This window comes from Neofelis nebulosa, chromosome 16, assembly GCF_028018385.1.
Source record: "Neofelis nebulosa isolate mNeoNeb1 chromosome 16, mNeoNeb1.pri, whole genome shotgun sequence".
Lineage (NCBI taxonomy): Eukaryota > Metazoa > Chordata > Mammalia > Carnivora > Felidae > Neofelis > Neofelis nebulosa.
The window spans coordinates 63,224,795-63,250,885 of NC_080797.1; the positions used below are offsets into that span (position 1 = coordinate 63,224,795).

The 26,091-nt window shown below is 47.7% G+C and overlaps 1 protein-coding gene across 1 annotated transcript in view; it reads left to right on the top strand.

The window, feature by feature from the left end:
- NXN (nucleoredoxin) overlaps positions 1-26,091 on the top strand; it is a 161,109-nt gene that overhangs the window by 123,586 nt on the left and 11,432 nt on the right. Inside the window, exons 2-5 of the mRNA XM_058705409.1 lie at positions 7,241-7,358; positions 8,962-9,095; positions 9,576-9,676; positions 11,572-11,678. Coding sequence (XP_058561392.1) covers positions 7,241-7,358; positions 8,962-9,095; positions 9,576-9,676; positions 11,572-11,678 — 460 coding nt within the window. The remainder of the gene's footprint in view (positions 1-7,240; positions 7,359-8,961; positions 9,096-9,575; positions 9,677-11,571; positions 11,679-26,091) is intronic.

The window sequence follows — 26,091 nt, forward strand, 5'->3', positions numbered from 1 at the left end:
GTGGCCTTTTTGAAAATCTTTGGTGGACTGGAGATGTCACGCACACTTGAAAAGGCACAGGGGGTGAGTCTTGGGGTCATTTCTTTAAGCTCAAGCTTTTCTCTTTTCCAGTCAGCATAAGAGACTCATCAAAGTGGACCTCTGTGACTTTTCTAGCGGAAAGTTCACTTTCTGATTCAAGTACCAAACTTGACATGGTTAGAATGATCATTCCCGTGCCCACTGTACTGGCTCAGAGCAGAGCAACTGTGATGCCGCAGCCTGAGAAAGTCCCATGCAGCCTGCACATCACTGATGAATGACATAAGTTCCTAAAAAAATCTCTATCATATGGGGCGCCTGGGTGGCTCAGTCGGTTGAGTGTCCGACTTCGGCTCAGGTCATGATCTCACAGTTCGTGGGTTCATGCCCCGCATCAGGCTCTGTGCTGACCGCTTTTTCAGAGCCTGGAGCCTGCTTCAGATTCTGTGTCTCCTACTCTCTCTGCCCCTCCCCTGTTCATGCTTTGTCTCACTCTGTTTCTCAAAAATAAATAAATGTAAAAAAAAAATTCAAAAAATCTCTATCATGTAAAATTATACCATGATGTATTAGTCTACAGAAGGACTGACTTTTCAGTGTCAGATGTGAGTCTAAAAGCATAATTATTTTCCACTGAACCAGTGGGCCTTTTTTTGGAAATAAAAGATCCCACAACTATGGATAAAACACAAGCCAGGATCTTCCTTGAGATCCCGTGTGAAAAAAAGGGGGGGTGGATCCCTAGGGAGGGAGGGATGGGAAGGATTATGGGGGTTACAGTTTCTTACCTCTCCAAGAAGGATACTGAGAAAAAAGAAATGTCTCTGATGATTAGGGGTGGGACAGCCAGAGGGCATCATAGTCCTTCTGCTTCATGAGGGAACCAGACCAAATTGTTTTTTATCTGTGGGGGTTGAGGAGACAGCATCCTTATTTTTAGAGTCTTAAGTACTGTACTGAGGGGCGCCTGGGTGGCTCAGTCGATTAAGTGTCTGACTTTTGTTTTTTTAATTTTTTTTAACGTTTATTTTTTTGAGAGAAAGAGACAGTGCAAGCAGGAGAGAGGCAGAGAGAGGGCGATATAGAATCTAAAGCAGACTCCAGGCTCTGAGCTGTCAGCACAGAGCCCAGTGTGGGGCTTGAACTTGTGAACCACGAGATCATGACCTGAGCCAAAGTCAGCTGCTTAACCAACTGATCCACCCAGGCACCCCAAGTGTCTGACTCTTGATTTCAGTTCAGGTCAAGATCTCACAGTTTGTGGGTTCAAGACCCACGTCTGGCTCTGTGCTGGTGGTGTGGAGCCTGCTTGAGATTCTCTCTCTCTCTCTCTCTCTCTCTCTCTCCCTTCTGCAGTCTATGCCCCTCCCCCACCTGGACACACTCGCACTCTCTAAATGAACTTGAGAATGCCAGTATCTTCTTTTAAAAAAAAAAAAAAGTACTTTACTAATGCTCTCGGGGTAACCCCAGTAGGCCGGCCAGCCCATAGGTCACCCTGTCATCATGTCAGCTGGGGAGCATGGTCCTGACTCACACTGGGTGGCTAAGCATTTAGATGCTAGGTGACCCAGGTACCCAAACCCACCCTTCCTTAAAAATATATAGCCAAAAGTCAATCACGTGCTTACATTTCAAGTACATGGAGGTGCCCACATGCAAACCACTCTATTATAATCACGTTGAACCCTCCATTTTTATGTTTAAGGCCCACAGATTGCAAGCTACTTTAGGGACAAGTCTAGTGACCCATAAATAAAGTCTTGTTGTCAGATGCCATTTGTCTGTGGGAGCCCCAAGCCCCAGAGTAGATATGATAGTAGTGATCCCTTAACAATACATGTGACCAGGGAAGATTTCTCCTAGGAAGGCAAGGATGGCTTAACCTTGGAGTTAAAGGCTACTAATGAAATATACTGCAACAGATCAAAAGAGTAACCATAGAGGTGCCCGGGTGGCTCAGTTGGTTAACCGTCTGGCTCTTGGTTTCGGCTCAGATCACGATCTAATAATGGTTTGTGCGTTCAGGCCCCATATCGGGCTCTGTAGTGACAGCACAGGGATTGCTTGGGATTCTGTCTCTGCCTCTACCCTGCTTGTGCTCTCTCTCTCTCTCCAAATAAAAAATAAACTTAAAAATTAAAAAAAAAAACCAACCCATAAAGTAACCAACCATTCCTGATAAAACTTTTACGTCAAAAAGTTCACACAAGCCTATATTTTTTTAATTGTGGTAAAATACAGATAACGTAAAATTCACCGTCTTAACCATTTTTAATTCATTCTCCCTGACATGCAGCCCTTCATGGCCACCCATCCCTGTAACTCTTTTGATCTTGTAAAACTGAGCATCTATACCCGTTAAACAGTAATACCAGCTTTCTTCCATCTCCACCGTCCACCCAACCCCAATGGTGGTAGCAACCACCATTACAATTTCTGTCTTTATGACTTTGACTACTCTAGGTACCTCATAGGAATGGAAACACACAGTATTTGTATTTTTGTGACTGGCTTCTTTCAGTTAGCACGGTGTCCCCAAGGTTCATACACGTAGTAGCATGTGTCAGAATTTCCTTCCGTTTTTTCTTTAATTCCACTTTTTTTTTTTTTTTAAGATTGTTTTTAGGTTTGGGGCACCTGGGTGGCTCAGTTGGTTGAGTGTCCGACTTCGGCTCAGTCACGATCTTGCGGTCTGTGAGTTTGAGCCCCGCATCAGGCTCTGTGCTGACAGCTCAGAACCTGGAGCCTGCTTCGGATTCTGTGTCTCCCTCTCTCTCTGCCCCTCCCCTGCTCATGCTCTGTCTCTCTCTCTCAGTCAAAACTGAATAAAACATTAAAAAAGTTTTTTTAAAAAAGATTGTTTTTAGGTGTATTGATTTATTTTGAGAGAGGGAGAGAGCGAACATGTGGGAGGGCAGAGAAGGGTGGGAAGAGAGAGAGAATCCTAAACAGGTTCCCCCCTGTCGGCACAGAACCTGACAAGGGGCTCAGACTCCCAAACTGAGACACCGTTACCTGAGCAGAAATCGAGAGGTGGATGCTTAACCAACTGAGCCACCCAGGTGCCCCAGAATTTCCTTCCTTTTAAGGCTGAATAACATTCAAGACTATTTTGTTTAACATGTTCAAGAGTATCCGTCTCACGGGGCACCTGGGTGGCTCAGTGGGTTAAGCGTCCAACTTTGGCTCGGGTCATGATCTCACAGTTTGTGGGTTTGAGCCCCGCATCAGGCTCTGTGCTGACAGCTCGGAGCCTGGAGCCTGCTTCTGATTCTGTGTTTCCCTCTCTCTCTGCTCCTCCCCTGCTTATGCTCTGTCTTTCAAAAATAAATAAATGTAAAAAAAAAAAAAAAAAAAAAAAGAGTATCCATCTCATACCAATGGCTAGTCTTATATATAATAGTAAAAGGTATACCCATTATGATCAGGTGGAAGATAAAGATGATTGCTACTTACTATTGTCCTGAAAAAATCCAGCCAATATAGTTCTTTAAGAAAAGGAAATAAATGATGTAATTGTTGAAAAAGAAGGTGAAGTTATGTTTATTTGCAAATAGCATGGCTTTCTATTCAGGCTAAAAACGTGCTTTGAAGTAAGAGTATACATTTAAAAATTAGTCAAGTTTTACAACTCCATCTTTCTGTCTGTGACCTCGATCCCACCCTCTGGCCTATTAAAAGACTCTGTTCTTGCATTTTTCCTTCTCATCAGTATTTTCCTCTTCTGGATTATCCCCAGCAGCATATACTAAAGCATCTCCCATCTTTAAAATACCGCCCCCTGACTTCATCTTTAAAATATCCTCTCTCTGACCTCATCATGTATTTCTCCAGCTACAGTCCTATTCTCTGCTCCCTTTCCAGCAAAACTCTTAAAGTTATCTGTAGTCACTACCTTAGCCCGTTATCTGCCATTTTCTTTTTCTCTTGATAGCCTTTCCTGTTTTTATTGTTCCCGCTCGGTGTTTCGTGTGGGAAGCCGACTCGAGTTTGTCTGGTCCCAGGCCCCCTCTAGGTGTGTGTGCCGGACAGAGCTGCACCCCGTTGCCTCCCTCTTCCACTCACTCTTTTGTCCTCACTTTACTGACTCCTCCTTGACCTGTCAAGGTCGTGAATAAACTTAGCTGCCACATCGGCTGGTCAGTTCTCTGCCCTCATCTTACTCAATGTGTCAGCAGCATTTGACACAATAGTGTACTCTCTCCCTAAAACACTTTTGCCACCTGCCTTTTGGGACACCGGAGTCTCCCCGTTTTCCTTCTATGTCATGTGTCGCTCCTTCTCGGTCTTTTGTGGGTGGTCCCTGGCTCTGCTCTGGGGTGCCTTTTCCTCTGTAGCCTGTCCTCTCCTTGGATAACCTCATGGAGGCTCATGACCCCTCACAGCATCCAGGCAGCGACAATCCCTGATTTATAGCTCATGCCCCCCAGCTCCCCAGAGCCTAGACTTGTAAGTCCAGGTGCCTCCTTGAAATCTCCCCTTGCACATCTAATGGGCATCTCAGATTGACCTCTCTTATCTCCATCTTTCCCTCCCAAACTTTTGCCTCCATTTTTCCTCATCTTGGTTCATAGGACCCCTTGACACACTTTTGCTCAAACTCCAAAACCATAGTACATCCTTCATCTTTTCTTTCCCTTATTCCTTCCACATATTCAGTCTGTCAACCTACTCTATTGACTGTCTTAAGAATACATCATGTCCTCACTCTCTGCTGCTATAACCCAGGTCCTCCCCACTGCTCTCAACTTCTGCCTGGGCTGTTTGCACTGGCCTCTCCGGATCCTGCCTTCTCCTTGTCTTCCCCTACAGTCTGTTCCCTCAGGGCTGCCAAAGTGACCTTTTAAACTGTAAATCAAATCATACCACTCCCCTGCTAATGCTCTGTAGTTTCCTGTTACACTTAGAATAAAATTCCATCATTTTTACTAGTCTACAGGGCCTTAAAGATCTGCCAAGAGCGCCCTTCTGACCTCATTGTGGCCCCTCTCCCCGACTCTATCTGACTGCGTCTACCCCAGCCTTCTTTCTGATCTGCCTCCCAGCCTCTAACAGGTGCCCTGGGCCTCAGGTGGCCTTCCCCCATGAGCATGTGACTCGCCCCATCTCATATCCGGGATCTATGCTCAAATGCCATTTCTTCAAAGATGCCTTCCCTGATTACTTGCCAAAATATGTACCCCAGGAGGGTGCCTGCGTGGCTCAGTTGGTTAAGCGTCCCACTTTGACCTGGGTCATGATCTCACGATTCGTGGGTTCGAGCCCCACGTCGGACTCTGTGCTGATAAGAGCCTGGAGCCTGTTCCAGATTCTGTGTGTCTCTGTCTCTCAAAAATAAACATTGAGGGGAAAAAAAAATTTTTTTTAAGTAATATTGGTAAGAATACTGAGGAATGGGCTCTCGTTTGCCACTGGTAGAAATATAAAGTTGCCCAAGCTTTTTAAGTGGTGAGTCATGGGTGATTTTTATCTCAGTTTTTACGGTTTGCTGTGTTTCTCATTTTTTCCAATAATTACTACCCCCCCCATAATTACTTTTTAAATCAGATAAATCCCTTCATCTTCCTTCCTGCCCCCCTTTAAAATTATTAAGCTGGCTGGATCCTTGTACTTGCAGACTTAGGAAGCTAATCCCAGCAGCAGGATGGTCTTGTTCTGCTGTTGAGCCTTTCCTCCTAAAAATGTTTGATCTGAAGCCCGTATCAGGTTTCTCTGGAATGATGTAGTACTGGTCACTGCCGACTGTATGTGCAGAGTCGCTCCTGTTAGAAGGGCTGGTTTGGGAGCCCACTGGAAAGGCAGGGCTCACCCAGTTCGAGGTGGGGTCCCACGACCTTTCCTGCCAAGACCCAGGTCTCCACAGACAGGGGAAGCCTAACATTTTGTAGCAGATACCCCACCCGACTCCTTCGCTGCTTGAGATTGAATTAAAAACAATAATAATCTGCTCTGTGCAGCTGGACTTCTGGTGCCTGCTTCCCCTTGACACATCCGCGCCCCATTCTGCCAATGCCCAGGCGGCCAGCCCTCCTGTGTGGGCCCCAGGCCCCCGGAAGGGAGGCTGCAGCTGAATCAGCAGTGGGCCATTCTTCCATTTCCCGTTGGTAGTTAGACATTTGGGCCATTCTGCCATTTCCCGTTGGTAGCTGGACATTTTGTTTAATTATGTTGCTTTCTGGGCTTGGCAGTTAAGTTCCAGAGCACCCAGTGGACCCCCTGAATGGCGGTCACTCTGATGGCCGGGAGCCGATAAAGGAGTCTGCACATCCTCAGCTTCCTGTCCCGGGCTGTTGCATTCATGCTTTCTCAGCCTCACCTCTCCTAGACCCTGGTCCTCTGACAGTTGGCTGAGGCAACATCGAACCTGCCAGTAGATTGTGCGTTGTTTTGAGTGGCACTGAGAACTAAGAATTGGAGCCGGCTCAGGATGTTGCTTCCCTAGTGTTTGTGGGTGAATGACACACACAGCGACTGCCGATACTCCCAAGTGCAGGAACCGATGTGGTGGGGAGAGCGCCGGATTCTGGCTACTTGGTCTTCTGTTGGGATACCCTTGTCCCCTCTCCCTTGGAGCTCAGGTGCCACAGCAGAGCCGGGAAGCAGGGGAGCACCTGCCTGCTGATGGGGTTCAGAGACACCAACAAAAAGCCTCCCTTCCTGCCTTAACCACCTGGTATTGGGGGTGCACATGTAGTTCATTTCCTAATTCATCTTCGTCTTTATGCTTTTTTTTAAAGTTTATTTATTTTGAGAGAGAGAGCAGGGGAGGGGCAGAGAGACAGGGAGAGAGAGAGAATGCCAAGCAGGCTCCGCACTGTCAGTGCAGAGCCCAATGCAGGGCTCGAACTCACGAGCCATGAGATCATGACCTGAGCTGAAATCAAGAGTCGGACACTTAATCAAGTGAGCCCAGCTAGGCACCCTTCATCTTTATGCCTTTTAGAGGAAGTGCCCGTGGGAGAGGTGGGGGAGAAGAGCTGTCTTAGAACAGGTGTGGTCTTCTGTTGGCCTCTGTCATAGCTTGAGCCTTCATGGGACTCAGACTCCCCTCCCCTGTCACAGACCACAGAGGCCAATGATTGTAGCTTCACTTATTCATTTCCCTGTACAGCAGTGTTTTCCAGTTCTTTCACCCCTCAGGCCTGATGGGGCTCAAAAGGATGCTTCGATCGATCTGGTTTGGACTTAACCACCTTTTTCACTTTGCTTCTTACAGCTTAAACTTTGGAACAAATACCGAATTTCCAACATTCCATCACTAATATTCCTAGACGCCACCACCGGGAAGGTCGTGTGCAGGAATGGGCTGCTGGTGATCCGTGATGACCCAGAAGGTAGGACCTTGGCGTGTCTATCCCGTACTCCCCGTTCTGTCCCCCTACCCTGACCGTCCCTACTGGTAGAGAACATACAAATGAAATATATCTGAGGGCGTTTGTTTAGCTAGAGGATATTGTCGTGATGAAATTGATGAAATTATAGTATTCTCTAAGTCATGGTTAACGTTTTTAAAGAGATCAGAATGTCCCTCTTGGCGGCTTTCATTCATGGGCCAAAGGAGATGGAATCTGAAAAAGGAAGTTCAGTTCTGAGGGCTGAGGAGGTCGTTGAGAAGCAACGAGAGCCTGGAGATGGACTTCTGGTGCTGTTTCCACGGCAGCCGTCACTTTAACAATTAGAGGCAAACTAAGTGGTTGTGAGATTTTTTTCCTCTTTAAAATATTACCCTAGCAGAGTCATAGTCTTGGTGTTGCTCTCCTGGCCTCAGGGGTGACTGACTTCATTTCTTGGTGCTGCCCAAGTCCTGCAGCCTTGGCCTTGGTGATGTACCCGGTGTAGGCTGCCCTAATCACCCTGCTCACTGGCTGTCCAAGGTCTGTTTCTGTCCCACTGGCACTGGAGTCTTAAAAGCATCCTAAGGTCTTCCCTTCCTCACTTACTATCAGTTAGGGGATTCAACCCTGGTCACAGGTTTTCCAAATAAAAATTTCACCTGCTTCAAAGAATTGCCCTCAGTAAAACCCAAGGCATGGTAGAACCAAGTTTTCACCTTCGCAGATCTCACACACAAACACACACACACACTCACACTCACACTCTCTCTCTACTCTGATCTTGTTAAAAATGCAGATTTCCCAGCTCCATCCCCAGAGATATTTGGGACCATTTGTTTCAGGGCGGGCTTGGCCCATCTGCACGTTTAGTCAGTCTGCGTGTCTCCCATTCCCCCCTCCCCCAACCCCAGGCGATTTTTGAGGCGGTGGTCCACAGACCACCCTGTGAGAAAACGCTGTTCTGTTGCTCTTCCTGCCTGGGGCTTAAGTGTCATCAGAATGGAGAACATCTGGGTTGAGTGAGTGTTACTCTTTCCTTTTACTGGATTTAATTCTCACTTGGTTCCCTGGGCCCCAACCCAGACTGACTGAATCAGAATCTCTGGGGGTGGGTCCCAGGAGCATGATATTTTAAAATTCCCCAGCTGATTCTGAAATGCCGTCAGAATGGAGAGCCACTGAGATTCCGGGGTTGGACTTGAAGAAACTCGTGGTTAATACACAAGGCAGTGATTCCCCATCCTGGCCCATCATCAGACTTCCCTGGGGAGTTGGTTTTGCTTTATTTTGGACATAGATCTTCAGCCTTGGCCCCGGATCCCAAGACTCAGAGCATGACCTGGGCTTCTGTACTTTTCAAAAGCCCCCCAGGAGCTGGGTCCTATGATCACCCAGGTTCGGGAACCATTGTCTTGAAGGTAGGTGGGGCTGTGCCGTGGATAAGGTTCTGCCTTCATTCCTGGGTTTTAGCTCCAGATCCTATGCGTGTGTTAACAAATACTATTTGATGATAAAGCTGTCATGCCCTGCCGCTGTGAGGACTCTTGGGTCCGAAGTCTCAAGAAAGAATCTTAACGTTCTTACCACCTGTTGCCTGTTTCAGGTTTGGAATTCCCTTGGGGACCTAAGCCCTTCAGGGAAGTCATTGCGGGGCCCTTGCTTAGAAATAACGGACAGTCCCTGGAAAGCAGCAGCCTGGAGGGGTCTCACGTGGGAGTCTATTTCTCCGCACACTGGGTGAGTGTTCAGGCCCTCCTTAGTCCAGACGGAAGGAAGCAGCGATGTTGCCACTAAGACCAGTTGGGGTTGGCTTCTAGGGGTGTTACTGCTTGGGTATCACTTCCTGGTGTTCTTACTTCCTCCTGCACCTGATGCATGGCTTGCATGCCACGAGCGCTTATTATTTTGAATGATAATAGCAGCAAGAAAATTCTTCTTTTGACTGGTCTGAAAGAGTAGTCTTCCTCACCCATTCTGATGAGGCTTCTACTGGTCTCCAAGGGGGTTCATTTAAACTGCTGCCTGCTGGCACGCCGTGGAGGTGAGAAGAGCCTATCCTGAATGCTCACCATTACAAGGGGCACGTTTGTTTCTGCCTCTTTAATAAGCTGGGTCTTGCTATCCCGGTCCTACTTGGGTCTTGCTTACCTGGCCTCTGCAGGCAGGAGAAGACGAAGGTACAGGGTCAGACCGTAGGATCTCACTCTCCTCTTTCAGTGTCCACCCTGCCGAAGCCTCACCCGGGTCCTGGTGGAATCCTACCGGAAGATCAAGGAGGCAGGCCAGAAATTTGAGATCATCTTTGTTAGTGCGGACAGGTAACGCGTGCTGGGGAAAGTGGCCGTGTGGTTCCCTTCCCCAAAGGTGGTTAACATGCATTTCTTTTGCCTTATGCTTCTCGCCTGCTAAGTGTAGAGTGTGGAGATGGGAATTGGGGAAGGCGTATCTGGGATGATTGGCAGACAGATGGGTTTTAGATTTTCTCGTGCAATTGTTTGAAGGGGAGCTGAGAAAAACCTGTTCTTGCTGTAATTATTGGGGCACGTCCCACTTCCGGCCTAGGTCATTTGAGGTTAGGATGCAATTTTCTGATTCGTTCAGCTTTATGGATTGTGATGAAAGGGTGTGGTGGGGGAGGGATGGAAAGAAAAGAACTGGAGGCTAATGGAATGTGACACCTATCTGGGATGGCTGTGCTACAATTTTTTTCCGCTCAGGCCTCGTGCTTCGCCTGGGGGCTGTCCTAAAAACCAGAAGGGCAGACATTCGTCCTGGAGTACGTCTGGTCCTTTTAGCCTCAGCTTCCTCTGCTGCAGGCCCCCTTGCTGGTTTTATTCATCAGTGACCTTCCTTCATCACAAAACTCCAACTCTGGTTCAGACCGAGCCACCAGGTGCTTCTGCTTCTCAAGTTCCTGTTCACAGAAGGATCTCTGAGATGCCAACACATTGAGGGCATTTTGTATCTTCTAAAAATTTTTTTTTAGTTTATTTATTTATTTTGAGAGAGACAGAGCTCACAGGAGGGGCAGAGAGAGAGAGAGAGAATCCCAAGCCCGCTCCGTACCGCCAGTGCAGAGCCAAATGCGGGACTCGATCCCATGAACTGCGAGATCATGACCTGAGCCTAAATCAAGAGTCAGACGCTTAACCATCTGAGCCACCCAGGCGCCCCAGCATTTTGTATCTTTGATAGCTGCACTGTGCCATGCTTGGTGTATTGGCCCATGGTCCATCCCTGGTACTCCCAGCTCCCCATCTCTGCATGTAACTGGGGATAAGCAATCATCACTCTTTTATTTTTATTTTTTTTTAATTTTTTAATGTTTATTTATTTTTGAGAGAGAGCACAGGAAGGGCAGAGAGAGGAAGATGCAGAATCCAAAGCAGGCTCCAGCCTCTGAGCTGTCAGCACAGAGCCTGATATGGGGCTCAAACTCACTAGTCATGAGATCATGATCTGAGCCGAAGTCAGGCACTTAACCCACTGGGCCACCCAGGTGCCACAGTCATCATTTTTTTTTAAAGCTTTAAAAAATATCAACTTTATTGAAGTGTAATTTACATACAATAAACTGCATACATTTTGGACATACAATTCAGTGAATATTGACCCATGTATGTACCCCTGTAATTGTCACAGTGAAGTATAGAACATTTCTGTCATTCACAAGGTGCCCTTGTGCCCCTTCTTGGTCAGTTCTCACCCCCAAACTCGAGCCCCAGGGAGCCCTTGATCTGCTTTTTATAACTTTGGATAGATCTGTCATTCCTAGAGTTGTTTATACATGGAATCATAGGTTTATGCTCAGTTAAAAGTGTGCTCCTGTAGACAAGACTGTTATATGCACAATTTAGAAGTATCACGGGGACCGCAATGTCCCTGTACATCTAGGCTTCTTATAAAACTACCACCTGCCCGTGTTGGAAACAGAAACTTGGGCATGAGTTCAACTGGTAGGATCCACAGGAACAGGCTACTTGAAATGGCCTAGTGGTTCAGTTCCCATCCGCCTGTCGTGTGGAGGCTGTTGCTGCACGGTAACCAGAAGGGGTAGAATAATGCCCCCCTGTAGCCTGGTGTCTGAGGAGCGTGATGTTCAGAGGCACTGGCATCTGCAGAGCCCTGGGTGTAACTTGGTGGAAGGTGGGGAGGACCCTGCGGTGGCACTTTCAGGGGTAACAGAGCCTTGTTTCCATGTGTGTCTCTGTAGGTCAGAGGACTCATTCAAACAGTACTTCAGTGAGATGCCCTGGCTCGCTGTCCCCTACACCGATGAGGCCCGGCGGTCACGCCTCAACCGGCTGTATGGAATCCAAGGTAGGCGTTCCCGACTCCCTGGGGATCCCTGAAGACCTGCTCATCTGGGCTCACCACCTCTTTGGCTTTTCTTTTAGAGGGAAAAGGACATCTTTATTTCCATTACATGTTCATGTTCCTTACCGTCTCAAAAATGACATGCTGTGAATTCTGCAGTATGTAAATTACACCTCATTAAAGGCATTAAAAAAAAAAAGGACCAGCCCAGGTGAAACAGCTACTTCTCACCACCTGACCTGGTGGGTTCTCATGCCCTTGAGCTATGGAGCACACACTCCCAAATGACTTGGCCAGAATCCTGAGGGTTCTGTCAAACAGACCTAAGAATGACCTTTGGTTCCATCAGTCAGGCTCTCTAAGCCTCAGTTTCCTCATCTGCAAAATGGGCATGATAAATCCCTGCCACAAAGAATTGCTGGGAGCATTAAAAGGATAACGTACATAAAGCACTTCATGGTTACTGAAGCACAAGAGTGAGGGCTGAGTGGCTGGTGCCTTCTTGGTGAGAAAACCAATGTCCTGAGAGTGTTGAAAACTGGGACTTGAAGTACTAATCATGGCATTTTTCAGAAATAATTATTATTAAGTGAGACAAATTGTGTTTTTATTCTCTGTTATGTGAAACCTCCTTCCCAGCCTTCATCCAGCCCGGTTTTCTCTTGGTAAAGCACTTAGTTGGCCTGTTAAGAATTAAATACATTCTTATATGTCAATTACATCTCAATTTTAAAAGAAGAATTAAACTCATTTCCTTTGTAGCAGTACTACCAGATCCTGGTTAGCCCTAGACAGACACAGCTAATATCTGAGATCTCAGTGCTGCTTGTGTTATAGGGAGTGAAGAAAGAAAAAAAAAAAAAAGACAAAATTTAGCCACAAATTCCACAGCTAAGGAGAACTCATCAGGTTCTTTTTAAGCTTTTTCTTCACCATTTAGAGTAAGCATATGGCTCTGTTGGGAGCTAAAGTTTCCAAATAATTAATATTTAATTTTAAATCAGTGCTTCTGCATTTCATATGTGCCTAAGAGTCCTCTAGGGACCTTGTGAAAATACAGACTCAGATTTCCTGGGTCTGGGTGGGTGGGGCTGATAGTCTGCCTTTCTAGCAAGCCCCCAAGTGACACTGATGCTGGTGGCCCAGGGACCACACTTTGGGTATTTATTTTTATTTTTAGAGAGAGAGAACACGTTAACAACCAGGGGAGAGGCAGAGAGAGAAGGAGAGAGAATCCCAAGCAGGCTCCAAGCTATCAGTGTGGAGCCCGACATGGGGCTCCATCCCATAACCATGTAATCATAATCTGAGCTGAAATCAAAAGTTGGATGCTCAAAAAAAAAAAAAGTCGGACGCTCAACCGAGCCAGCCAGGCATCCCATGGAGGCTCATGTCTCCTATTAATAAGAAAAGAGGAAAGGAGCTCCCTTTCCAAACAAAAGCTGAGTGATAATAACATTGTTTACTAGTCCAGAAGTGAAGGGACCAAGTTGAATAACTTAAAAGAAGATGCCACAGCTTTTTCCTTCCAGCACTGTGTTTGCACAGAGACTTACAACATGAGTGCCTAGACGTAGGAGCAGTATCTGTTGAGATGAGTATCAGGAATGACCTTTGGCCAGTGGTACTGAGCATAGCATTAAATTGCCACTTTGTGAGGATAAGTAAAACTTCAGATCTCTCAATTCATTTATTTGTTCCTTCAACCACTGTTTACTGAGGGCTGTATTCTTCCAGACGTTGTGTTCTTCCAGACATGGGGGATACAATCTTGAGTAAAAATGGACCCAGTCCTGCGGCGCCTGGGCAGCTCAGTTGGTTAAGCGTCCGACTGTAGCTCGGATCATGTTCTCGTGGTTCATGGGTTCAAGCCCCACGTTGGGCTCTGTTGACAGCTCAGAGCCTGGAACCTGCTTCGGATTCTGTGTCTCCCTCTCTCTCTGCCCCTCTCCTGCTGTCTGTCTCTCTCTTAAAAATAAACACTTAAAAATGAATGAATGAATAAATAAATAAATATACCTTCTTGCTTTTAGGATTCAAATCTTTACTCCAAAGGTAACTCTGTGTATTACTTAAAGGAGATGTGACCATCTTATTGTCATTGTACAGTGGGAAACGGGTGCAACCAGCCAGTGCGAGTGTTCCTCAGCCTCAGTTCTGGGGCTGTGACTAGAAGGTCTTGGAGGGACTCCAGGTGAGCCCCATTGGTAGGCTGACTAGTTCCAGGTCTTTCCTTAGCATTACCTAGACTTTGCTGCCCTTCAGTGCCCATGTCTACATGCAGCCGTGCCCCACTCCTTCCGAGGACCACAGATTTCTCATCTTGGTCCTTGCAGCAATACTGGGACATTCCTGAGTTTTCTCTCTTCCCTATTCCCCTTACACACCGGCAGGTGTCTTTGATGTCTGTCTTCTTCTAACTCCTCCAATCATGTTCTGGCTTCTCCTGTCCCTCTCTCCCAGCTTCTGTACATGTCTGTGTGCATGTATGTATTCACGCACAAATGAGTCACATAAGATGTGACTCTGTGTCACATGGTTGGGCCTTGGAACATACTGTCACTGATGACTGGGAGGCATCTTACATGTACATACCAAAAAGAATGTCGGCTGTCCTACCTCCACTAGGCATGGGGCCTCTTGGATCTTTGGGACATTGTTTCCTGTTTCTTGTCTTATTCTACCCTCACTGATACCACCACTCTAGTCTAGGCCACCAACAACCCAGTCCTGTCCCTACTTCCTACTGCTGAGTGACCTTGAGCTAGTTACTTAACCTGTCTCTCTCTCCTTTTTTTTTAAGTTCATTTATTTTGGAGAGAGAGCATGAGCAGTGGAGGGGCAGAAAGAGAGGGGGAGAGAGGATCCCAAGCAGGCTGCACTGTCAGCACAGAGCACGACATGGGGCTTAAACTCATGAACTGTGAGATCATGACCTGGACTGAGAGCAAGAGTCGGATGCTTAACCAGCTGAGCCACCCGGGCACCCCACTTATCCTCTCTTTTCTCAGTAAAATTGGGAGGCTTCAGTGTTGGGTACAGAATAGGCATTTAATAAGCATTTAACTGATTAACTTGGGGGGAAAAGGAGGAAATTTCATTTTACAATAAAAAAGGTAACTTTTGGATGTCAAAAAGCTTAAAGGCAACCAACAATATTAATAACATGTATGGCAAATAACCATAGGAAAAGATCTTTCATAGGAAAAGATCTCTCCTTAGACACTAGTAAAAAAAGAGAATTTAGTCAAAAAATGTATAAGATATGAGGTAGGCAATTCATCTAGTACATTGATATGATATAATCATATCATTTTCATGACATGGAAAATATTCAGCATACTTCCATGATTTACAAATGAAAACACTGAATTTGTATCTATCTCATTTGCAAAGAAGTCCCACCACCCCCACCATCTCCACCAAAAGATAACCCCCAGTGTAGGGAAGAGATCAGATGCTAGTAGAAATGTAAATCAGGGGGCGCCTGGGTGGCGCAGTCGGTTAAGCGTCCGACTTCACCCAGGTCACGATCTCGCGGTCCGTGAGTTCGAGCCCCGCGTCGGGCTCTGGGCTGACGGCTCGGAGCCTGGAGCCTGCTTCCGATTCTGTGTCTCCCTCTCTCTCTGCCCCTCCCCCGTTCATGCTCTGTCTCTCTCTGTCCCAAAAATAAATTAAAAACGTTGAAAAAAAAAAATTAAAAAAAAAAAAGAAATGTAAATCAGGACAACCTTTCAGGAGAGCAATTGGCAATATACATCAAAGGCCTTTAAAAATCTACTAAACCTTTAATTTAGAAATCCCACTTGTGGAATTTCTGCTTAGGAAATTATCCTATAGTACCCAGCAGAAGCTGAGCTTCTCCTGAGCAAGTGGTGGATTTTTGTTTTTGTTTTTTTCTTTCACCTTTTATACATGTTGAATTTCATTGTGGACACCCCCCACCACCACCCCGCCAGCTTTTTTTTTTTTTTGCTTTAGCCTCTGGAAAACCCAGAGCTGAATTTGTAACCACCTTTAGCAACTTTGCAAAGCTTACCTCTTTTGTTGCATGCCCTTGACCTTGGGTTCGTTTGCTCTTACTTCCCTGTTTTCACTTCCAGAGGGTATTTTCCTCTGTTTTTGTTGTATTATATCATGTACTTTTTAAGCAGCCTCTGATCCTTTTTGGAAGAAAGGGAGAGTAGATTTAAATGCATAGGAATCTCTTTCTTGAGCTCCCGCTAGCAACCAAGCCTGTGGACTGAACTCAGGTGGGAAATAAGAAACCAGAAGAGTAGCCCAGTGCTGCCCTTGAGTGGACGGGAGGAGATTTACATTAGGAAATACCTAGAGAGCAGAGTATGACAATGTCTTGAGGAACTACAAAGTGTTGGTCCAGTCGGTGCCATTTTGTTCATAGAAGTCTCCATAGAAGACTGACACTTGTCCCAGAGGGCAGAGCAGGTGCTGGGCCTCACTTGGCTGCTCTGCTCCACCACGAGGCCACTTCACACAGAGGCACCTTTCTTCCCGAGCGTGTGCCATCAATGAGCAGAATCTTTTCTCTCCGAGGTAGGGAGCTGCCCTTTCCTGGATGTGGGGGCCAGCGTAATGTAGGTATTCCTGATGGTCAGTGCTAAGGCTGTAGGGTCACTTGAAGCTAATAATTACCAAAAGATGGTCTATATCATGCATAGATAGTTTGAGGTGGCCGTCTGTGCCCCCTGACTCTGCTCTGTGAGGTACTTGGCACAGAACAGAGACCTCATAAGGAAAGATCACAAGCTCTGCAAGATTCAACACAAGTTTTGGACACACTCCTAGGGCTGGAGGGTGCCCTGTAAAATGTTGGGTAGGGCACAAAAAAATTAAATTGATCATTTTCTGTCTGCCTTCAGATAGCAAAGAAGGGAACTCTGGATTCCCCAGCTGTCAGCCTATAAATATTACATATTTACACCTATAAATAAACCTATAAATAAATATTACAGACGTAAGAGCCGCAGTTGTTAGGCGTGGCTTAGACAGCTAGAAAGTGGCTGACCATGACTGAGGAGGAAGAGAAGGGGGAGTTCTCAGAGACGCACTGGTTTGGTTTCATCTCTTAAGGCCCAGGCGGTGTGGGGACGAGAAGTACACATGTGGTCGCGACTTCCAGGAGCCCTCAGTTGAGGACCACAAAGCTGACCTGGAGAGGCCCTGTGGCCAGGCAAGCAGAGGCCGTCCAGCCACAGTGAAAGAATGTGAGATTCAGGCCGAACCCAGTGCCAGCCAGCCAGCGTCCTCTGCATTGGGCCAGCCCCACTGCTCCCCATCTGCTGGCTCCATGGCATACGGTCCCTGCCATCTGTGCTCGTCTCTCTTCAGGGAGGACCTGCCTGCTCTCCCAGCTCCTACCTCCTGCTTCCTCACTGTCAGGTTTATAGTCTCCCTGGCACAAGGCTTGTGCTGACTGCTTCCTTCGACCACTTACGACTCACTCCTGCAGGCATCCTGGCAGGTATTGCCTGCTGACCTTGATCTGTCTGCCTCCAGCCCTGTCAAGCCAGACATGCACTAAAGCATAGTGAAGTTAGAGTGTAGAGAGCAGCACAGGATCCTTCTCAAAGTAGCATCTCATGAAGAGCCATGCAATGGACTAATCTGAGTCCAGGTGAGACTCTGGCTTGGAGCTGTTGAACCAGGAGGGCTTCACTGAAGAGATGGCTCTGGAGGATGGGATTTAGATAGGGAGTGTCTGGGGCAAAGGCCAGAGTGGGATACTGTAGTGTATTGTAGGGCAGAGTGTACAATAAGGTCAACAGTGCCACATCTTAGAGGGCCTTGAGCATCATGCCGAGGTCCTTGAACTTGTGATCAATGCGATAGTGATACTTAATCTAGACCAGAAGAGAAATCCCAGAGGCAGATTGTCTGCTGATATTTCTGATGGACACATTGAGTGCCCACCGTGACCAGCCTCACACTGGGCTTCAGGCCTACCTATGGCGAGAGGGAGGCTGCTCCCTCAGGCTCTGGGACAGGTGGCCCAGGTGGCTTCTGCAGCCCAGTGCCCATCTCCCTGCCTCTGCCTCCCTCTAGCCTCACAGGGTCACTTAGTGTCTTCTGCTTCGTGGCATTATGGGGGTTCCATGTGCATTAGAAGGCCTGGTTTCTGTTAGAGGCACACGTTGTTAGTAAGTTCTTGTGCAGCGTTTCGTAACGATCTTACCAGTCAGTGATACTGTGCTTACAAGTACACATATACCTCAAGAGGTGTCGTGGGTTCAGTACTAGACCACCATAATAAAGCATAGTCTCAGTAAAGCCAAATTAATTTTTTGGTTTTTCATTGCCTATAAAAGTTATGTTTACACTACATTGTAGTCTTTTAAATATTTATTTTTGAGAGAGAGAGAGCATGAACAGAAGAGGGACAGAGAGAGAGGGGGACAGAGGATCTGAAGCAGGCTCCGTGCTGACAGGACAGAGCCTGATACAGGACTCAAACTCACGAACCATGAGATCGTGACCTGAGCCAAAGTTGGACACTCAATCGACTGAGCCACCCAGGCCTCCCTACAGTGTAGTCTTTTTATTGAGTGTTTATTATGTGCTAAATATGGTTCTATTTTCATATGTGTTAAGTCAGTTAATCCTCACCATGTGATCAACACCATGTGATAAAATTGTTAGCCTGTAAAGTGTGCAATAGCATTATGTCTAAAAAATGACATACATACCTTAATCAAAAAATAATTTGTTGTCAGAAAAATGCCAGCCATCATCTGAGCTTTCAACGAGTTGTAATCACTGATCACAGATCACCATAACAAGTGTAATAATGATGAAAAAGCTTAAAATATTGCAAGAATTCCTGAAATGTTGACAGAGAGACATGAAATGAGCAAATGTTGTTGGAAAAATGGTGCCAGTGAGGGTGCCTGGGTGGCTCATTTGGTTAAGCATCCGACTTCAGCTTAGGTCATGATCTCACAGTTTATGAGTTTGAGCCCCACATCAGGTTCTGTGCTGACAGCTCAGAGCCTGGAGCCGCTTCGGATTCAGTGTCTCCCTCTCCCTTTGCCCCTCCCCTGCTCATGCTCTGTCTCTCTCTCTCTCTCGCAAAAAAATAAATAGTAAACATTAAAAAAAGTTTTTTTTTTAATGGCGCACCAATGGCCTTGCTTGAACAGAATTGCCACAAACCTTCAGTTTATAAACACACACACACACACACACACACACACACTATCTCTGAGGTGCGGTAAAGTGACGTGAAATAAAACGAGGTGTGCCTGTGCAGATGAGTTTTCGTATCAAACTGCCTCTGACTACCCAACCAGAAGGTAGAAAAGCGCATGGCCTGTTCTGGGGGTGGGGGTGGGGGTTGCAGGGAACAGCGTTGCACAGGCTGGAACAGAGCAGAGTGATGAGGGTGTGGAGCAGGGGCTGGCCCTGGACTCCCCTGGTGACCACGAGCTGAGCTCCAGCGCCGTCCCCTTCCTCCCTGTTGGTGTCCCATGGCGCAGTCTCTCCTGAGGTCCCTGTTCCTTCCTCTCTGGCATGAAATACCTCTTTTATGTCGGCAGGTGCATCACTTAGAATGTCTGGGCATCTCCCCCATCGCCTTTCTTCTTTCTTGTTAGAAGAAATACCAGCTGGGCTTTCTGAGATTCTGCCTTTGTTCTTCTAGAGTCTTGCTCTTGCCTCTTGCAGTTTTCCTTCTCTTTCTTACCTCCTTGTCTCTCTTTCTCTATTAGCTCCTTGCCATCCACTTCACGGAATGCTCGGGTCTCTCTTAGCTGTAAATGCTGCTGGCTCGGGCTGCTCGGGCTGCCATAATGCCCACCACGGCTTAACTAGCCGACATTGGTTTCTCACAGTGCTGGAGATTCGATTCCAAGTGACAGCTTGATTTCTGGCTTGTAGATGGCCACCCTCTTGCTGGGTCCTCACATGATGGAGAGAAAGCTCTGGTGTCTCTTCTCTTAAGGACACTAGCCCTATCCAATCAGGGCCCCATCCTTATGACCTCATTTAACCTTTATCACCTCCTCACAGGCCCCGTCCCCAGGTTAGGGCTTCAAATATGAATTTGGGGGTAACACATTCAGTCCCAAACAGCTACCATTCCTCTCTCTTTTTCTCGAACATCAAAATTCTCAAGAAAAAAACGTAAAATAAGATGAGTTAAAAAAATTCTCAAGCCATTTCCTTGGCTTCTACCACGTGACCTGCCTCGTGCTACAAGGGCCACCAGCATGGTAAGGTCGTGGCCCCTGTCCTCGTGGAGCTCAGAGAATCTGCTTCACCTCTTGTTCTTTTGGCCCATTACTGAGCTGCCACTGGCCTCTCAGGTCACCGGCACCTCCTGGTCATGTTTTATTTAATAAATAATAGTCATGTGCGTGTCATATGCCAGGTGTTTGTCTGCTGATGAACTAAAAAAAAAAAAATGTCTCTGACCTCATGGAGCTTACATTCTGGCAGAAAGAGATAGGCAGTAAACATAATTTTTAAAAGCAAAGTGGGGGTGCCTGGGTGGGTCAGTCAGTGAAGCATCTGACTCTTGATTTTGGCTCAGGTCATGATCTCACAGTTGTGAGATCCAGTCCCGTGTTGGTCTCCGTGCTGGGTGTGGAGCCTGCTTAAGATTCTGTCTCTCCCTCTGCTCCACTCCCACTGGCGTGCACGCATGCATGCTCTCAAAAAAAATAATTGTGTATTGAGTTATGAGAACTATGGATTAAAACTAGAGCAAGGTAAAGGAATTGGGAGGACAAGGGTGGGTCACAGTTTCAAATACGGTGGTCAGGATCAACTCCATGGAGAAGGTGATGAGAAAATTAACCCAGTGGTTCTCTGAGAGAGAAAACTATCCCAGGCAGAGGGAACAGCCAGTGCGAAGGCTCTGGGACAGAAGTATGCCTGACGTGTTTATGGAACAGTGAGGCCAGTGTAGCTGGAACAGAATGAGCAAGGGGAATTTGGGGGTGCTTAGACTAGAGAGGGTCCCATAAGGACCTTTGTTAATAGGACTTTGGCTATCACACTGAGTGAAGTGGGCCAGCAAGGGTGGGGGGTGTTGGGCAGAGGAGTCCCATAATCTAATGGTAGGGTCCGTCTGGTTGTTGTGCCGAGAAGCAGGGAGAGCCATTGGGACGTTGTTGTAGTCATCCAGGGACAAAATGGTGGTGCTCCGGGAGGGATAGTAGCAACAGGAGTGGCAAGATGTGGCTGGTTCTGTACAGAGGTTGATGGTAGAGTCTTAGAATTTGCTGACAGACTCGATGTGGAGGGTGAGAGTAAAGGAAGAGTCAAGACAGCACCACGGCTTCCTGCCCAAGCAGCTGAGGGAAGGCGTCCCCGTCAGCAGAGCTGGGAAAGCCTTGTGTGTTGGATGCAGGGCATGTGGACAGCAGCGATATGGAATTCAGTTGAACAGTAGTTTAATTCTGACCATGTTGAATTTGAGCGAGTGGTGGTGTAGATGCAGCAGTCTGGAATTGGGAGGGAGGTGGGCCTTGAGATATAAATGTGGCATTTTCTTTTTTGTTTCTTTTTTTTCCTAATGTTTATTTATTTTTGAGAGAGAGAGAGACAGAGACAGAGTGCAACCAGGGGAGCAGCAGAGAGAGGGAGACACAGAATCCAAAGCAGGCTCCAGGCTCTGAGCTGTCAGCACAGAGTCTCACACGGGGCTCAAACTCATGAACCGTGAAATCATGACCTGAGTTGAAGTCAGACAATTAACCTACTGAGCCACCCAGATGCCCCTAAATGTGGCCTTTTCCACTTGATCTGTGGTTACATTGCAAGCCTAAAATCGGATGAGGCCACACTATTGACCTCCCCATTCTCCTCTTGCTTCATTTGCTTTTGTTTTCAGACACTTTGGGCTACCCCTAAAATCCTTTCTTCTTCCTTTCACATCACCCCCACTCCTGGCTGTTTCCTGCCCCGCTGTCTCTTGGATTTCTCCTCCGCCATGTCCTCTGAGGGGTCCTGTCTAGGGCTCTTCTCCCTGTGTTCTCAGGGTTCCTTTATACCTAGCACGCCTCCTTTCCTCTGCTCCACCTTGTCCTCCTCTGCCCCAGTGTGCTGTATGCGTCAACATGGCAGAGCAGCTCCAAGTGAACCTTCCAGAAGATCTACTCTCATAGTAATGTTCATCCCCCGCCAAGAAGCCCTCATGGCTGTGGTTCTCCACAGTCTGGTCTCAACCACCTTTCCAGCCCTACTTCTTCCTGCTCCCCTATCCCCACCGTCCTCCCCCCATCCCTGCCATCTCTCATGGCCTCCCTCCCCAGCCCTCCATCACCATTCTCCACATCCTCCCCATCCTCCCAGCTCAAATGCTGCCTCCCCAGTGCCTTCCCTCATGGAGCAAACCTCCCTCTTCCGAACTCCTGTGCTTGTGTGATCTCTTGTCATGTGTCACGTTCCCATGTGTAGTTCCACAGGTGGACTCTCTTCTCGGGGATCAGCTGCTCCTTTAGGACAAGGAGTGGGGACATGTAGGTTCCAAACCTGGAGTTCTTTTCCTTTCTTCCCTACCTTCCTCCCTCCTCCCTCTTCCCTCCTTTCTTTCCTTTCTGGTTCATTCAGGCTTTTCTTCAGCAATCATTTCTTGGACACCTGCTGTGGCTTTGAGCCAGATCCTGAGGCAAAGGGGACTGGTACCTGCCCTCCAGCTGGGCTGGAGACACAGGGAACACCATGTTCCTTACAGGGGTGCTCTGTCCCCACGCACCTCAATACACCGGGGATAGTCTCCACCTTTGGAGCCCTTGTGGTTCCCGCCCCTGGTTTGGCATCACTGCTGATGGCCTCTCTCGAGTCTTGGAAGGGGGCAGCTCCTTGCCAGGCTGTACCATCCCCTGGTTGGATTTCGCTTTTGCTTGCATCTGAGGATATTTAAATGCCACCGGTCTAGCTCTGCTACCTTTGAACTTGAAGGAATTGTCTATTCTTTTATACTCACCGTAGCATCACAGAACTCTGAAAATTATTTTTGATTGAACTCTATTTCTGAGTCTTGTGTGACTCTGTGGTTACAACTTCCAAAGTCATTCAACAAGTGTATTTATATGTATGTCTGTATTTTCTGAGCTGTTTTTACTTACAACACTCATTTAAAAAAAAAAAGATTTTACTTTTAAGTAATCTCTCCATCCAACATGGGGCTCAAACTCACAACCCTGAGGTCAAGAGTTGCATACTCCACTGATTGAGGCAACCAGGCGCCCCTACTCACAACACTTCTGATACCAAATATGTGTGAGTGGTTCCCTCTCCCCAACACCAACCTCCTGGGTTCTCTGGGTGTCCTGCAAGTCGACTGAATTCTGACACCGTTGACCTGGAGTTAGTGGCAGATCCCACGGGTCAAGGGCTCAGACCCACCAGAATCCCCACACTTCAGACATTAATATCGTTAAGTCCAGGCGTCCTATACTTCTGCCCAGTTGGCCATAAATCAGGGGTTCCCATGACCCCCTCCTTGGGTTTAGTCCTTTGCTAGAATGTCCTACAGAACTCAGGAAAACAGTTGATTTACTATCATCAGTCTATTGGAAGAGCCGGATGGGACTGATGCATAGGTATATGGGAAGGGGCACAGAGCCCCCATGTCCTCAGTGCACACCACCCTCCCAGCACCCCCATGGATTCAGCCCTCCCCGCTCAGCTCTCTCTGACCCCACCAGTTAGTGGTCTTTATGGAGATTTCATTACACAGATACAATCAATTAAATCATTGACCATTGTTTTTTTTTTTATGTTTATTTATTTTGAGAGAGCGCACATGCATGCATGAGTCGGGGAGGGGCAGAGAAAGAGGGAGAGAGAGAATCCCAAGCAGGCTCTGCACTGTCAGTGCAGAGCCCGATATGGGACTCAAACTCATGAACTGTGAGATCATGACCTAAGCTCAAACCAAGAGTCCCGGACGCTTAACTGACTGAGCCATCCAGGCATCCCCATTGACCATTGTTGATTAGCTCAACCTCCAACCTTCCTTCCCCAGAGGTCAGGGGGTCCATCTGGAAGTTGCAACCTTCTCATCAGGCCTTTCTGGCAACCAGCCCCCACCTTCTGAAGTTATTTAAGGGCTCCCCCACCATTGGTCAACTCCTTACACACAACACACTTGTCACTCCCAGATTTCAAGGGCCTCAGAAACTCCTGTCGCAGGCTCTGAGACCAAATGTTGTAAGACCAAATATCGCAACAAAGAATGTCCCTCTCACCCCTGCCACTGAGGAAATTACAAGGGTTTTAGGAGCTTGGTGTCAGGAACTGGGGATGAAGACCACATATGTATTTCTTATATTACAGTATCATCGTGTGCACACACTCCAGACATACACAGGGGCAGTAGAGAGGTCCTGCTGTTTTGAGTATCCAGTCTTCAATGAATCCTGCAAGGCTGTGTGTGGGAGAGTTCATGCTCCCCGCCTGACTCTCTGTGTGCCCTGGGCTGGGTGTCTCCCCCGGAAGCATTCTGAAGGCGCTTTCACAGAGCAGTGCCAGGTACATTCCCCTGCCCACCCCCAAGGTGAGCCAGCTCCACCTGGCCTGGTCTGTGCCTTACAGCGAGCGAGTAACTTGATCTTGACAGTCACTTTGTGTATTGAGGCACGTGAGGACAGAGCTCCCCTGTGTTATCCTGACAGACTCGGATGAAAGTGGGTAATGCGGAAAGAACCCGGGGTCCTCTGGGCATCCTGCAAGCTGGACTTACAGCATCTGTGGATTGCGAGCCCCACCCAGTAGTACGCTGAAGGAGGCCTTGTTGAGGTGCCCGCCCGTCTAGGCGGCCATGCGAGAGTCTGGATCTTGAGGTCGTCGCAGAGCCTGCCGCAGGCCTTGATGAGCCTGGCCAGGCCGAAAGTCGCGCCGCTGCGGGCAGCTGGTCACTGGCTCCCTCTAGGCTCTGGACTGAGCCCAGGCTGTGTTAACCAGCAGGCTTCACCAGGCCACCCGGGCTCACCGAGGCCCTGGCACTTGGCCTCATCTGTTTCCTTTGTCTCAGGGGAGTAGCCAGGTTACGCCGAGCCCTAGGCCTCCCTACCCCAACTGCTTTATGCAGACTGGGGAATTTGGAGCCCTATAAGTGGTTTTAAATGCCTTTCTAAGGAAAGGGTTTAGACATACTTGGCAAAAGGCAAATCCCATTAGCAATTGTCTAACTAATCCGGGTTGTCAGGGAACACCGTGTTCTTTGCAGGGAGGCTTAGCGCCCCTTCTCTCCTGGGTTGGGGGGCCCTAGTGTTTTGTTCCTCCTCTCCTCCCCTGGCCCCAACGTCTGGGGAGGGCAGACAGCCTAAGGTCTGTGTAGGGCCGAGTGGACAGACGGACAGATGTAGGCCCTGCCTCTGGGAAAATAGCCCCCGAGGTGGATGGTGCCTTCAGTCCAGCTGCTGGGGGGGCAGAGGCGGGGAGGGGGCGGCAGCAGCGTGAGGGCTATTTGCTGCAGGATATGTGGCTTATGTGGCTTTTCTGTCACCCTCTTTCCCTGCTCATCTTTCTGCTTCTCTTCCCCTTTCCCTCCTTCCTGTTCCATTTCCTGCCATTCTCTTCTCTCTTTCCCTAACTTTGCCCTCTTCCCCACCCCTTTCAAAACATGAATTTGAGGCAGAACCTATTTATTGTATAGAAACGGGGGGCTCCTAGGGTGGCTCAGTCGGTTAAGCGTCCAACTTTGGCTTAGGTCATGCACTCACGGTTCGTGGGTTCGAGCCCCGTGTCAGTTCTGTGCTGACAGCTCAGAACCTGAAGCCCACTTCGGATTCTGTGTCTCCCTCTCTCTCTGCCCCTCCCTGGCTCACATGCTGTCTCTCTCTCTCTCTCCCTCAAAAATAAATAATAATAAAAATATTTTTTAAAATTGTTATTATGTAGAAACAAAGCATTTGGAGATTGTGTTTTTCAGTCATTAGAGTGTGAGGGGCCAATGCTGGTGTTTTTAATAGATCTCAGGAATGAAAGGGCTGGCCCTGCGGGCCTGGGGAGGTCAGGCCACGCACTGCCGTGGGACCTCCTGAGCAGCTCCATTCTGTTTGTCTCGTTTAATTTGGAGAACATACAAAAAGAAAAAGCAGACAGGAAAAAAAAAATAGTAACAAGCACCCAGTGTGGCCACCACCTAGAACTGAGATTTTTGCTTCAGGTATTTAAGATAGAGATCAATGGGAGCATTAATACAGACCAAGGGGAGACTCCCCCTCACTCCTGTGCAGCGCCGTTCTCTTTCCTTTTCCCCTGGGGGAAATGCTACCATGCACTTCCTGTGTACCTTCATAATGGGTTTGCATATTCTTACAGCATACGTATGAATCCATGAATAATATATGGTCATGCTGGGTGTGTTTTTTAGAAGCATGTTTAAGTGCTGACATGCTGTAATATCATTCTGTAACTTGCTTTTCTCACTAAACATTATGCTTTC